Source organism: Hyperolius riggenbachi, chromosome 12, assembly GCF_040937935.1.
Source record: "Hyperolius riggenbachi isolate aHypRig1 chromosome 12, aHypRig1.pri, whole genome shotgun sequence".
NCBI classification, from domain to species: domain Eukaryota; kingdom Metazoa; phylum Chordata; class Amphibia; order Anura; family Hyperoliidae; genus Hyperolius; species Hyperolius riggenbachi.
In genome coordinates, this window is record NC_090657.1 from 104,403,227 (window position 1) to 104,419,337 (window position 16,111).

The 16,111-nt window shown below is 45.6% G+C and overlaps 1 protein-coding gene across 2 annotated transcripts in view; it reads right to left on the minus strand.

Moving 5' to 3' along the window:
• Nucleotides 1-16,111, minus strand: part of SNF8 (SNF8 subunit of ESCRT-II) — a 62,584-nt gene that overhangs the window by 38,885 nt on the left and 7,588 nt on the right. For both annotated transcript variants that reach the window (XM_068264226.1, XM_068264227.1), the window contains exon 3: nt 12,164-12,302. In XM_068264226.1, the coding sequence (XP_068120327.1) occupies nt 12,164-12,302 (139 nt within the window). The remainder of the gene's footprint in view (nt 1-12,163; nt 12,303-16,111) is intronic.

The window sequence follows — 16,111 nt, forward strand, 5'->3', positions numbered from 1 at the left end:
CCACAAAACGTGTCACAACAAAGTGGAGTAAAATTCCAATTTCTGTACTGAAATAGTTCCACTGGTTTCAATTCATCAAGCATTACTGCATTTGGTAATGCTGAAAACAGCTGAATTTAACAAGCACTTAGGAAAATGTCAATTCATCAAGGCTGTTACCGTGTGAAAAGACACTAGTTACTTACGGTAACGTCTTTTCCGGGAGTCGGAAGGACAGCAACCCAGATGAGAGATGATCCCTCCATTCACTGCTGGACAGGAAAAGGTTAAAAACGTACAGCACCAATAGAACGTATATAAGGACACTCCAGCTTACCCTAATCAGTAATAACAGAGATGACCATATAATGCTTAACTTTTTTTTTTTTTTTTTTTTTTTATGGGTGGGTAGTTTGGGTGCTGTCCTTCCGACTCCTGGAAAAGACGTTACCGTAAGTAACTAGTGTCTTTCCCAGGGTCGTCTCCAGGACAGCAACCCAGATGAGATACAGAGATTACCGTATCAGGGAGGGACAACGGCTTGCAAAACTCTTCTTCCGAATGACAAATCGGAACTAGCTGACACATCTAACCTATAGTGCTTTACAAAAGTATTACCACTTGACCAGGTGGCTGCTCTACAGATCTGGTCAATAGAAACACCAGCTTTCTCCGCCCAAGAGGCAGAAACTGACCGTGTAGAATGAGCTTTCAGTAAGGACGGAACCTGAAGACCTTTCACCTGATATGACATGGAAATGCATTGTCTTATCCATCTAGAAATGGATGCTTTAGATGCCTGATTCCCCGTGTTTAGACCTGAAAACAGTACAAATAAGGCTCTTGTTTTTCTCCATGCTTTAGTCATCTCCAGATACTGAAGTACACAACGTCTAATGTCTAAACAATGTAGCTGTCTTTCCTTTTCATTACTTGGATTATCACAGAAAGATGGTAAATATATCTCCTGACCTCGATGAAACCGTGAACAAACTTTAGGAATAAAGGCAGGATCTAAACAGAGTGTAATTCTATCATCAGTAATCAATAAATAGGGTTCTGAGATGGACAAGGCTTGAATTTCTCCCACCCTCCTGGCAGAAGAGATAGCCAGTAAAAAGGCAGTCTTAATAGTTAGAATCTTTTCTGAAATTTCATCAATTGGTTCAAAGGGGGGTTCCATTAAAGTCTCCAGAACCAAGCTCAAATCCCAAGGAGGGACAAATGTCTTTACAAGTGGTCTAATCCTCTGAATGGCCCTGAAAAATCTAATGAAGAATTCTTCCTCCGCCAGTTTTCTTTGTAGGAAAACACTAAGAGCTGATGTTTGCACTTTCAGTGTACTTGCACTCAATCCCTTCTTTAGTCCAGCCTGAAGAAACTCTAAAACAGAAAGGGATTGCTGTCTGTCCATGTTATTGTCCTTACACCAAGAACAATAAATTCTCCAAACTTTCTCGTAGATCTTTCTGGTCACTAATTTTCTGCTCTGAAGTAGTGTATCTGATAAGTCTCTTGAAAACCCCTTACCTCTGAGAAGCTCCCATTCAGTTTCCACGCTGCTAGGTGCAGCATGTTTACCTGCGGATGACATACCGGGCCCTGTGTCAACAGATCCGGCCTGATCGGTAGTATAAACGGCTCGGCTACAGCAAGCTTCCTCAGTAGAGAGAACCAGGGTCTCTTTGGCCAGAATGGGGCTATCACCACTGCCAGAGCTTTGTCCCGGATAATCTTCCTGAGCGTCCTGGAAATGAGACTGAAGGGAGGAAAGGCATAGAGAAGAGGATACTCCCACTTCAGAGAAAACGCGTCCACTGCCCATGGTTTCTCGAGGGGACACAGAGAGCAAAACATTTGACACTTCGCATTCTGCTTGGTTGCAAATAAGTCTATTGACGGCTGCCCCCACTTGTCCACTAATTCCAGAAAGATCTCTAGATTCAGGGACCACTCGTCCTGACTCAACTGTGACCTGCTCAGATAATCTGCCAACTGATTTAAAGTCCCCTTTAAGTGAACTGCCCTTAAGGAGAACAATTTTTTCTCGGCCCACAGAAGGATCCTTTCCGCCTGCAATGAGAAGGACCTGCTCCTTGTACCCCCCTGATGATTCAGGTGGGCTACTACAGTGTTGTTGTCTGACCTTATTAGCACATGGTGACCTATAATGTCTGCCTGAAAATGCAACAAAGCTCTTCTTACTGCCTCCAATTCTCTGAGATTGGAGTGTCTCCTCCCGATAGTCCTGCTCCAAACTCCCTGCACTGGATTCTCGTCCATGTGGGCCCCCCACCCCCACATGCTCGCATCCGTGGTAATTACTTTTTGAACCGGGAAGTCCCATAGTCTGCCTTCTGAAAGATGCACCCTGTCTGTCCACCATAGCACAGAGGTTTTTACATAATGCGGGATCAACACCCTTTTGTCTAAAGAGAGCAATTTCTTGTTCCAAACCTGAAGGATCCAGTGTTGGAGATGTCGTGTATGCAGTTGGCCCCACTGGACAGCCGGGAAGGAGGATGTCATAAGACCGAGTAAGGACATAGCTCCCCTTATAGAGATGGAAGAAACCTCCTGGAAGGAAAACACATTTGTTAGAAGCAGTTCCTGTTTCTGTAAAGGCAAATAAACCCTCTGTTCAACAGTGTTCAACTGAAATCCCAAAAAAACCATAGACTGAGATGGCAGTATAGAAGATTTTTTCCAGTTAATGACCCAGCCCAGGGATTGCAGAACGCTCACTGAGGTCTGAATCATATGGGATACTGACATAGGAGAGTTACCCCAAAAAAATAGGTCATCAAGGTAGCCGATGATTTGAATCCCGGAAAGTCTTAAGTGGGCTAATACTTCTGACATTGTCTTAGTAAAGAGCCAAGGAGCTGAGGACAACCCAAATGGCAAAGCCGTGAATTGATAATGTCTTACCTCCCCTGACTGATGAACCGCAAACCTCAGGAATGCTTGTGATTCTGGGTGTATTGGTAGATGAAGGTAAGCGTCCTGAAGGTCCAGTGAGGCTATGAAGGAGCCTTCCTGCAGAAGACCTAGGACCGACTGGATGTTGTCCATTTTGAATTTTCGATATTTGATTGATCTGTTGAGAATCTTTAGGTTCAGAAATAGTCTGAAATCTCCCTGATGTTTTTGAACTAGGAAAACTGGGGAATAAAACCCTCTTTTCTCTTGACACAACTGAACTCTTCTTATCACCTGTTTCTCGAATAGATCTGTTACTGCCATGTCTAGAGCTGAGGACATTACTGGAGACACCGGAGGTGGGGTCACAAAATATCTTAGTGGGGGATTCTCTGTAAACTCTAACCTGTAACCCTCCTGAACAATTGTTATGAGCCATTTGTTGTGGAAAAGAGTCTGCCAATTTTCTATGAAGTGAGCCAACCTTCCCCCCACCGGAATCCTGGCGTCATTGTTTCTTAGGTTGGTTAGAGGAATTGGGGAGAAAGGAAGATTTTCCCTTCTGCTCTTTTTGGGACCTCTACTGTCTTCTCCCTGACCGAAAATTGGAATCGGGGCCTCTGGAGAAACGAAAGGAGCGTTTAAATTTAAACACACGCTTTTTCTCAGGAAAATTCTTTTTAGAATCTGCTGACCTTTCCAACGTTTCTGCTAATTTGGAACCGAATAGAAAGGTACCTTCACAAGGAATACCACATAACTTTACTTTGGAAGACATATCACCATCCCAAGTCCTCACCCAAATCCCCCTTCTAGCTGAATTGGCGAGAGCCGAGGTCCTGGCTGTAAGCCTAACTGATTCATCGGCTGCATCACATAAAATAATTTATACAGTGAAAAATGTTAGGAAAGGATTTCAACATAACCTCTCTGGCCGTGCCCCCTGCAATATGAGCCTCCATTTGTTTGAGCCAAACTTTAAGAGCTCTAGAAAAGGCAGTAGCTGCAATGGTAGGTTTAAATAATAAGGTAGAGGATTCCCATGTACGCCTCAGAAGATTGTCAACCTTCTTATCTAATGGATCCTTCAGAACTCCAAAATCTTCAAACTGTAGTGCAGTCTTTCTAGATATTTTCGATAAGGAAGGATCTAACTTTGGCACGGGACCCCAATTCTTTTGATCGTCCGTATTATAGGGAAAACGTTTATTCAAAGCTCTAGGCCAAAAAACCCTTTTTTCAGGAACCTCCCACTCTTTTTTAATCATATCTTTCAATGTGGAATGGACGGGAATCACATTTGTATGTTTATCTGCTAAACTTTGATACATCTTGTCTAGGGCAGAAAGCGACTTTTCCTCCTCTTTTATATCCATGGTCGCATACATAGCACTTAATAATTCATCCATATGATCTGTAGAGAACGCAAACTTCTGGGGATTTTGTATTTTCAGCCACAGGCACCGTCTCTTCTTCTGAGCCAGACATTTCCTCAAGAGAAGAGATCTCACCTTCAGACAGCTCAACTTCTGAATCGCCACCACTGCGCCTCCTTTTAGATACTTGCGCCAAATGCCTGTCGGTCAAACTAAGAGGGACAGACTCCCCCGGGGAAGGAGGGGGCAATCTAAAAGGAGACGAGGGCGCCATAGATGTAGCGGGGAAAGAGCCAGGTAATGCTGATGTGGAAGCCACATTTGAGGAATCCTTTAAAGATTGAAAAGTGGAGGCTATCTCTGACTTCATCCATCCTAGTAAATCATTGAATACTGCAGGAGACTCTTCTTTAACGACCTCCTGGGTACAACCCTTACAGATAGGCCTTGTACTATCAGCAGGAATCTTTACACCACAAAGAACACATTTCGGTTTAGTTTTAGAGGCAGGAGGAGCAGATTGGCGGGAGGAAGATGACCCAGAGTGAGAGACCCCCTGAGTATCCTTCTTGGGATCTTTCCCCTTTGCAGACTTCCCAGTCTTTAATTGAAAAAAAACAGGGGAAGAGTCTATCAGTAAAAAACACCCCCCCAATGTGCCAACCTAACATAGCCTCATAGAAGCCTCACATACCACAGAACCAGCAGGGGTAGGAGCATCAATTGTAGTGGCAGCAGCAGCCTCCTGACCTGCCTCTGTCGACTCCATCATGCACAATGTTCGACAGGGCAGGCAGGCTTAAAAACAGTAAATGTGTCCGCAAAAAAAAAAAACCCTTCCTCCGGACACTTGCCCCCAAACATAAGTTCCCCTGTGTTTAAATATCACCCTTCAGCGCTTCTCCGCCAGCGCTGAAGGAGTTACCTGCATCTCGCAGCACCAGGAAGTAAACGCTGACCCCACTTCCGGTCCGCGCTGAGCCGAGTCCTGACGTCACTTCCTAGTCACCTGACTAGGCAGCAACCAATCACCACGTCCGGGTCCCCGTGCGCGCGCACATCCACTTCAAAATGCAGACAGAACTCGGCTTCTGTAATCTCCGGCAGCCATTCCTCCGCACTGACTCGCTCTGATCAGCCGCATACAAGGGAGGAATGGACTACCCAGGACCCTGCCACCTGGCATCAGCCCTTCAGACCGCCCGGCAGCAGTCTCCAGCACCTTCTCCTTCCGTGGACAGGAAACAAACTGATTAGGGTAAGCTGGAGTGTCCTTATATACGTTCTATTGGTGCTGTACGTTTTTAACCTTTTCCTGTCCAGCAGTGAATAGAGGGATCATCTCTCATCTGGGTTGCTGTCCTGGAGACGACCCTGGGAAAGCTACAATTACTGAGCAGTGAGGTAAATTACCGACTTGTGCAGTAAATACCTCAACACATGTAGATGTCAATTCATCAATGTTACAGGATTCGGTAACCAGCTTCGAATGCCTTGCATGTGGATATCCCTCTGACTGATAGCCTCAGAGAGCAAATAGCGGCAGTTGTCTCTCCTCTGCAAGCACTGTCTCCTCCATGATAGGAAGCGCAGGCTCTGTGGAAGGGTCTTGTTTTCTTACCCCCAGGCAGCGAGCAGAGAGAAAAGGACAAAAGATGTTATCCTGTCACCTTTCGGTAGTGTAACCCCTTCAGTTCCAGCTTGAATTGCACTGGAGCTAGTGGAAACTATCACGTAAGCAGGGCATGTGTAATTTTTCTTGGCAGTTCATGTAAGCTGTGGTAATTGAATAAAATGTTAAAACTAATGTAACAGATTAAGAGCAGATTCAGAGCAATCAGAGGCAGTATAACATGCACATTTAAAGGGATGTTGGGGATGCCTCTTTTCTATCGTAATGCCCTCACTGCACGGAGAACCGTTACCTAATAAGGATTTTATCAATGGGCTTCAGTAAATTACCGCACCTATGAAAATATTGATGAATTAGCACACACACAAGTCTAAAATACTGAATGCGGTATTTTAACAACTTGTTATCAAACAACCTTTGATGAATTGAAGCCACTGTGTCATCTGTTGGGAGGTAAGTCCACCACTGCCCTCACCCTTTTAAACGGTTTTTAGTGTATTTTATTCTTTATAGTGCCTCTGTTTATCCTCTATCAGTCCAGTTGCAACACCTGTTGGATTTCCCATAGGAACCTATCAAGAATGCTTCACAAACTAAGTAGTATAAGGTAGAACTTGAGTCCATTTTTTTTTTTAAAGTTCAGCTTTGGATATGTGTAAACAGGTCAAAACACCGGTAACTCCAGTTTTACCTCTATTAGCATATACATTTTAAACACACATAATATATAAATTTTGCTTTATTAACGAACAGAAATTTGTGCATTGCACGTTTGTACTTCTTTCAGGGTAGGAACACACTAGGCAGAATCGCATATGCATTTTCCACTATGTGCTATGGGGAAAACTCATGCGATTCTGCCTAGTGTGTTCCTACCCTCAAATAAATATATTGAAAGTACTAGATGCCCCGACACCACTGCCAGCAATCAGCCCGGAGGACCAACTCGTGTGAGCTCTGGCCGAGAGCACTGCTCTCTCCCCCTCCCCAGCATAGCAACAGAATGCACGCAGGAGGATAGCAACACGTCCATACAGCCTCAGCCCTGCAATGTGGCTGTGTCCTGATCCCGGGTAGCATGTCTCATATGTGTGTACGAGGCTTAACACTTTATGGACACTGCGGTTCAGCAGTCTTATCTTCCTGCCTAGTTCCCTCACTGCTCAGCATGTATTAAAGCATTTAACCCTCCCCACACCATTCCCATGTGTGTACAAATGTCATGTGTAGCTCTAATTACTTACCCAGCCTGCAAGATTCCATTTCTCATGGCTCTTCCATCTTTGTTATAAAAGCGCAAGCTGATCAGTGAAATGCAAATTTTGAGCCGATGCAAGGTTATACAAAATTTTGAATCCAAATTTTCACAACTGGATCAATCAAAATTTGCCATAGTGGAATTCAATTGGTCCATTTTCAAGCTGCCTACATTTACTTACAGAGTTTGCACGATACTGGATCAACTCGGAATTATTTGCATCTCACTGACTGACTATCCCTATTATAGAAACACTAGGTAGAGCACAGAAAGTGTTGAATACTTATTTTTTTTTATACACACTAAAGCTGGGACATAAATATCTGCGGATCTGTAGCTTTAAAGGGATACTCAAGACAAAATAAAAAAGGCAGTTTTACTTACCCCCAGCAGACGTCCTGTGTCTGAGCCGCTCTTGAACGATCCTCCGGTCCCCAGCCACGGCTCAGTTTCGCTTTCAGCGACTGAGCCCAACGCCAGCCACTGCCCATGCGCGACCCTGGCCCCGCACATCCTCGTTCACGCTCCGGTCGTCGGGGGCATCCTGCGCAGGCGCAGTAAAGATTTTCTTGTACTGCACCGGTCACTCCCAGCAACGGGAGCGTGAACGAGGATGCGCACGGCCAGGGTTGGGCAGACGCAGTGGTTGGCGACAGGCTCAGTTGCCGAAAGCAAAACTGAGTCACAGCAGGGGACCGAAAGATCGTTTAGGACCGACGCGGGCACAGGACGTCTGCAAGGGGCTGGTAGAGACCTCAGGTAAGTAAAAATGCCCAATCGATTTCTGCATGAAATCTTTTGGGAATTGGCCTAATGACCCTGCCTCGTTGCCCCCAGCCACGTCCTCCCAAATATACATGTAAACTCCCCCCAGTGGCCGTGCATTAATAATTTACCTGTTCGCCACGAACTCCACACTCTTGTCCCTCACACGCCACGTTCAATTTGCCGGCAACCACGTGAGGCCCAAAGAGGAATCTGATAGTTGATCAGCCAGCAAGTCTACAAATGTATTGCCACCTTAAGTGCTAGACACAAAGGCCCATATGCAATTCCCTTTTTCTCCTAGCTGATATTTTCACACCCATGTCATTAAATGCCCTTTAAACCACCAGCAAGCAAGAAAACAATCAAAATAAGTTTGAGAGTACTTTTTCACTAACTTTTGGGTATTTTTTTAAATTGTAAAATGCTGTAAAGTTTTTTTTTTGTTTTTGTTTTTTTTTAGAGAAGATGAAAATTATCTCCTACGAGAAAATTCAGGTGAAAAAGTTAATTGCATATGGGCCACACAGTTAGAGCTAGTCCACACTAGGTCCGGAAACGTATCCGTGGCTGCGTTTTTCAGCCCTGTTAAAAATAGCAGCCGTCCTCACCCAAGAAAAAAACTGATCCGTCTGCGTTTGCAGGGACCCGTTCTCAAAACCTGAACGGAAGGTCCGGATCTGCTGCATTTTCACGCAACGGTTCAGGACCCTGATACACGCAGGGGTAGTGAAAAGCAATGAGAAAACGCAACTCCATCTCCACAGGCAAAATAGCACCAAAAACGGATGAAAAAACGGATAGCCTGAACTTTATTATTGGCCCAAAAAATCCTCCCACTACCTTCCTAATGACAAAGATGTTTTCTGTCCGTGTTTTGGGGTAAAAAAACTGAACAGAAACTGATGCAAAACTGATGCACTTTTTTATGAAAACGGATCAGTTTGCAGTCCGGTAGTATTTCCCCAGATCCCGGACTGCAGTGTCCGTCCTGCAACCGTGCCTAGTGTGGACCTAGCCTTAATCTCTTAGTTGCAGAAGTAACAGCGGGCTGGGCCAGATGATCTGGGCACAGAGAAAAAGACTGGTAGCTGCTCCCTTCCTAACAACCTCATGATGTGATGGAGGAGGGACAATTGTCTGTCGGAGGAAACTACACTCAACAGGCAGCTTAAAGGGAACCAGTGAGGAATGCATTGTTAACCTGCCTAGCGTTCTGGACGAGCTGAGGTCGTCCAAAGAAAACTTGCTGGAAATGTTCTGGACGAGCTCAGCTCGTCCTGCACTTTCCCCTCACGCTGTGATCAGCAGCGCTGCAGCAGCCTCTGAAGGCTGATGCATGCTTCTCCCTAGGGAGAGAATGTGCTAGGGCGAGCGGGGTGATCCCCCTTCTGTGCGGGGTATTTTGGGCTGGGGGATCCCCCTCTGCGGGTGGGGGGATCCCCCTTCTGTGCGGGGTATTTTGGGCTGGGGGATCCCCCTCTGCGGGTGGGGGGATCCCCCTTCTGTGCGGCGTGCGGGTGGCCTCTACCCCTCCCCCCCATCCTCGCTTCCCCCCCCCCTTCCCTGTCTAAGCCCTTTGAGCAAATAGAACTACTCACCCAGGGGCCCTCTCCAGCGCAGCACTTCTTCCTCCATCGCAAAGTCCCGTCTGTTTACAGTTACATTACGAGACTTGGTGACGTCACCAAGTCTCGTAATGTAACTGTAAACAGACGGGACTTTGCGATGGAGGAAGAAGTGCTGCGCTGGAGAGGGCCCCTGGGTGAGTAGTTCTATTTGCTCAAAGGGCTTAGACAGGGAAGGGGGGGAGGGGTAGTGACCACCCGCACGCCGCACTGAAGGGGGATCCCCCCCACCCGCAGAGGGGGATCCCCCAGCTCAAAATACCCCGCACAGAAGGGGGATCCCCCACCCGCAGAGGGGGATCCCCAGCTCAAAATACCCCGCACAGAAGGGGGATCCCCCACCCGCAGAGGGGGATCCCCCAGCCCAAAATACCCCGCACAGAAGGGGGATCCCCCACCCGCAGAGGGGGATCCTCCAGCCCAAAATACCCCGCACAGAAGGGGGATCCCCCAGCTCAAAATACCCCGCACAGAAGGGGGATCCCCCACCCGCAGAGGGGGATCCCCCAGCCCAAAATACCCCGCACAGAAGGGGGATCCCCCACCCGCAGAGGGGGATCCCCCAGCCCAAAATACCCCGCACAGAAGGGGGATCCCCCACCCGCAGAGGGGGATCCCCCAGCCCAAAAGTGAGGATCAAGGGGGGGAGATCGGGAGGGAGGGGACATCTGGCACCTTCTACTCCTGGCTACACCTGGCACCCTATATACCTGGCTCCCCTATATACCTGGCTACACCTGGCACCCTATAACTGGCTACACCTACCTCCCTATAACTGGCTACACCTGGCACCCTATATACCTGGCTACACACTTGGCTACCCATAACTGGCTACACTCCTGACATCTGGCTACACTCCTGACATCTGGCTACACTCCTGACATCTGGCTACCCTGACATCTGGCTACCCTGACATCTGGCTACACTCTTGGCTACCCTGACATCTGGCTACACTCCTGGCTACCCTGACATCTGGCTACACTCCTGGCTACCCTGACATCTGGCTACACTCCTGACTACCCTGACATCTGGCTACACTCCTGGCTACCCTGGCATCTGGCTACACTCCTGACATCTGGCTACACTTCTGACATCTGGCTACACTCCTGACATCTGGCTACACTCCTGACATCTGGCTACACTCCTGGCTACCCTGACACCTGGCTACATGTGGCTCCCTATACACCTGCCTTCACATCTGGGTCTTATACTCACCATTGGCGTGCTGATCCCTCGTCACGTACCTCTGATAGCTTCCCCAGTGCCGTCTTCCATGTCCGTGTACGGATTTTGCTTCTCCCTCAGAGAGGACATGTCCCCCGCCGATCGGCGTTGATGACACCAGGGTCACACAGCGTCAACATCTCACTGCAAACATTTTTTTTTAAGTTGAATTCAATACAATAACCTGTATTGAATTCAATATTTTTAAAAAATTGATTGGAAAAAAAAAAAAGGTTGAAAATTATTGGAAATTAATTGAACCACTTTTTGCACGGAAATCCTGGGGAATCAGAACGCCAGGGAGGTTAAAATAGAAAAAGATTTTATACATACCTGGGGCTTTTTCCAGCCCCATAAGCCTGGATCGCTCCCACGCCGCCATCCTCCACTTCCTGGATCCGCCAGTACTGGGCCTGTCACTTCCGGCGGACGCGGCCAATTGTCCGCATCACAGGGGCTCCCTCCATACCCGTACGCATGCGGCTGCGCAGTAGGCAGTCACACGCGTAACTGTATGGAGGAAGCCCCCTGTGATGCGGAGAATTGGCCCCCACCGACTGGCGGTAATGACGGGACTCAGTATCGGCGGATCCAGGCAGCGAAGGACGGCGGCGTGGGAGCGATCCGTGCGTATGGGGCTGGAGGAAGCCCCAGGTATGTATAAAAGCTTTTCTTGATCCTCTCTGGTTCTCTTTAAAGGACATCCGAGGTGAAAATAAACTGATGAGAAAAACAATTGTTTTTATCCTCCTCAAAAAATGACTTTTTTTTTAGATATCCCACAGTTTTATTTTATATTTAAATTAAATCTAGTTTTTAGGTTTTTAATGTTTCATTGTCTCTGCTCAATGACACCTTCATTGAATTATGACAGAGCTCATATCTATGAATTATTGATCCGTTTTATCTCTCAGAAGCCATTTACTAACAGGAAGTGTTTTATGGCTGTAATTTCCTATCAGTGAGGGTTAAGGTGCATACACACGCACTACGGCCGCCAACGACTGGTCCGTCAGACCCTCCCACGGGGCGGACTTTCAAGCGACAGTAGCGCGTGTGTACGCGCTGTCGGTGGACTGATGAGGCGGTTTCTGAGCGATCCGTCTGAGCAAGTGTTAGAACTCCCAGGTAAGTTGAACTCACCTTTTTTAATAGCCTTATTGTAATCCTTTAAGCTACAAATGATTGATGTTTACGAGCGCTTCCAAATGTTGACATGGAGATGCACTTACTGCTTATATCTCATCACAGCAGTAAGGACATTTGCATAGAAGCTTTATGGGTCAGGCACAGGTGTGACAGGTAAAATATTCTCTGACAACATCACACTACAAACACCACATATGAAAAAAGAATAGGAAAAAGTCCAGTGACCTACAGGCCAGAGGGTCAACTCCAATGGTTGCACACATGTCCTGGAACTGCACTCTGAACTGCGGATTCTTCCGGATCTCCTGCTTGTGTTTGCTGGCAAACTCTTCTAAATTACTTTTAAACATCTCGAGTTGTTTTGACATCTGCAACAAAGGAAAAACCAAAGTGATGAGGACACAAATGTAAACACTTTACACCCAAAAGTTTAAAAGGTAGAAAGGTCTGTGTGCCTGACAGAGCTTTGGCATTGTATATGAGTCATTCGATTCCTCAGTTTTTAATATACTCATTTACTGTACTTGTTTGTTGAAAGAGCACAACACAGTAGGCATTTCAGCACTGCCAAAGCTCAGGAATTTTAAAGTGGACCTGAACTCTTGCACATGACAGAAGGAAAACAGAGAAATGCACCCTATATGTATTTAGAGAGTTTAGCCTGTTTAATTCCCCCTTTAAAGGTTATAATGCTGTTGTGTATATTTTAGAGCTGAGAGGAAGTTCTGAGTTCAGGTGCGCTTTAAATCAACGTGTCTGTTCTTTAGAACAACCCAAAGAAGTACTAGCTAGGAACCCGACGCACTTCCTTGGACAGCCACTACGTTGGCTGTCCAAGCCTGTCATTGTCAACGTAAATATTCCAACATAGTAGATAGTACTCTCCCTTTGCAATCTGCACTGAGTTTGTATGTTGACCCCGTGTGTCTGTGTGGGTTTACTCCAGGAACTCTGGTTTCCTCGCACCTCCCAAAAACATACAGATAATTAATTGGCTTCCCCCTAAAATTGGCCCTAGACTATGGACATATTACAATGGTAGAGATTAGACTGTGAGCTCCTCTGAGAGACAGTGACATGGCTATGTACTCTGTAAAACGCTGCAGATTTTGCCATAATAATAATAATAATAATTAAGTGACTGTTTGGATCCAAAATCTATGGAAAAGCCTATTTCATTGTGTTATTTATTATTTTATTTGGTAAACAACAAGCGTTCAATGACCATTAACCTCCGTAGCCTTAATCCCGAGTCAGGCTCGGGATGGAAATCCGCAGAACAGGGTGGTAATCCCACGCCTGAGTGAGTTTCCTGCAGGAGCTGCTGCAGACCTCTCTGTAATGTTTTTTTCTTGTTTTTAGAGTCTAAAAGCTTGTGAAAAAATATTATGGCTCTTAGACCTTAAATCTGGAAATAATCAGAACGCCAGGGGGGTTAAGTATAAACAAAAGACTTATTTAAAAAAAAAAAAAAAAAGGCTATACTTACTGTTTTTATCAAGACAGTATAAATTAGTAGGATCAGCATATGTCAAAATGCAGGCATAGCATTCCCAGTAATAGGGCAGCTCCTCGGGTACAGAGAAGATGGAGGACAAGGGGAAGCTCCAGAGCTGGTACCTTTTTGCCGACTGACTCCAGCTAACCACAAATTGCTGCTGACTAAACAGCCCTGACGCCGGAACGGTTCTCCAGCTTCAGGAGGTATTCATTATTGGACAACCACAACCTAACTTTGCAGTCAAATTAGCCAAGGCATATTGTTTTTAAACAAGCCTGATGGGTAATTTGATATACTGTATTCACAGACATATTTTATCATTTTCAGAAACAAGACCCAAAAAATAGCCAAATTTATGAAAACAATGAATGTGCAACATGACAGGAACTGGAATTCGCAGGGATTCAGCTGTAACTTTCTAGTGGGACAATCTAATCCGGAACCTCCTAGCCAATTAACTAGCAGTCGGAGATGCCCAATAAGATGCTAGCAGTTCTGACTTGCATACAAATTGTGTGCAGCAATCAAATTAACTTCTGGTCTACTTTTACTGGCCCAATTACAGGTAGCCTACAATTTGCATCAAATTTGTCATCAAGCTTTCAACTCTGACAACACCACCAAAGCTGCTTTATGTTCTGTGCTTCCTGGAAGGGGTGCTTCTGTGGCGCTGAGTCCTTTTCTAGACCTCTTTTGCTCATTGAATATGGGCTGACTGCTTCTGTTTCTAGAACATTTTTCAGTTAGTCCTTTTTTCCACGAGCAGTTAAACAGTGTGCTCAGCAAGCAGTTACCAGGCAGCAGTGACCAGTTGTGAAAGTTTGAGAGATATTTCACTGCCTATCAACTGTCCATGGAAAAGAGGCCTTAGTGTTGTCTTCATTTCCACTTGCAAGGATGACTTTGCTTCTTCCTGGGTTTTTGTCGTCTACTTGTACTTCAGAGGCATTCTATTTGATGTATAATTTTGCTTATGGACAGTAAGTATTCTACTACTTAACTATGTGCACTATTTCTCTTTTCTTAATCTTGATGCTGTTTGTTTTGCCGTTTCTGTTTTTGAAGCTAATAAAAAACCAGGGCTGTGGAGTCAGGACAAAAATCCACCGACTCTGACTCCTCTAATTTGCATATTACAATTTTGTTGATTGAAAGTATGTAACATGAAATGCATCTCTTAACTGCTAACGCTTAGGAATTTTAAAATACGACTGAAGTGAGAGGGATATGGAGGTTGCCATTTTTATTCCCTTTTAAACAATACCAGTTACCTGGCTAGCCGGCTGATCTTCTGCCTCTAATACTTTTAGTCATAGACTAAAACTAGACCTTGGTAAGAGTACTTGTGGAAGACAGAAACAAAGAACATCTATCAGGCCCTAGGCAATATAACTGTGGGTACATTTTAATAGTGATGTGCAGGTACTCTGCAGGAGAAACCTGTGTTCAATGTGTACAACATTTACAGTGGATTCCCTGCAGCTCTGCGGGGAGTGCATATGTAGAGTTTAGTACTACTGTGTAACAAAGTAAACCTGAGAGATAAAATTAAAGTTGTATACATACCTGTGGCTTCCTCCAGCCTCCTTCAGGCTAATCAGTCCCTCGCTGTCCTCCTCCACCACCTGGATCTTCTGCTATGGGTCCAGGTACTTGAGCCAGTCCGGCATAGTGCACATGCACACACTCCGCCGCTGGGAGCGTACTACACCTGCGCAGCACTATTGCGCAGGTGCAGAATGTACCTGGCTGTGGGAGCAGCATGCGGCCGGACTACGCTGACTGGCTGAATTACCTGGACTCATAGCAGAAGATCCAGCTGGCGGAGGAGGACAACAACGACTGGATTAGCCTGTAGGGGGCTAGAGGAAGCCCCAGGTAAGTATAAAAAAAAAAATTATTTTCATCCATCTCAGGTACCCTTTAATTTGTAGTCACCAAACCAAATTTTAACAACATATCAAATTATTTGATTTCATGAGCAAAGGGAGTGCATAAATTTGCATAAACCAGCATTAACCCTGAATTATTTCCAACTCGATTAGTGACACAGCTACACATCAGGCTTTATTCTTAGAGCATAGATGTTATTGTGTATGTGTGTATGTATATATATCTATCTATCCATATGACAGCCGGGTGCTTACCAAAACTAGCTGGATGGAACTAAAAAAGCCTGGGGAGACCGGGGGGGGGGAGGGGGGGGGGATTTTGGTGTGTGTTTCCTGTGTACACCACATATACTGTACAGTCACAATCAGATATGTATACCTGACTTTAAAAATACATTTTCTATTTTAATTACTGTTTAAATTCATTAGGAGTCGGTGCATTTTCTTATGACTCCAGGTACCCAAAAAACTCCTCGACTCCGACTCCACAGCCCTGATAAAAACTGAAAAAAAAATTGTCATCAAGCTGGAATTATTAGTATCTCATTGATCATCTCTACTAGCAGCTGGTTAAATATTCCTCTACCCAAGGAAGAACAAATAGGTGCTGGCATATGTGTGTGCACCATGCGCCGCCATAGGCCGTAATGTGAAATACAGCTATAGCGGGAGAAAGATGGAGCCTAAATTACTTTAAAAACAATGCAATTTGTCTGGCAACAATAGCTGGCAGCCGAATTACATCTTCCCCCAGTGTTTATGGCAGCCTGGAGGGGAAATAGTA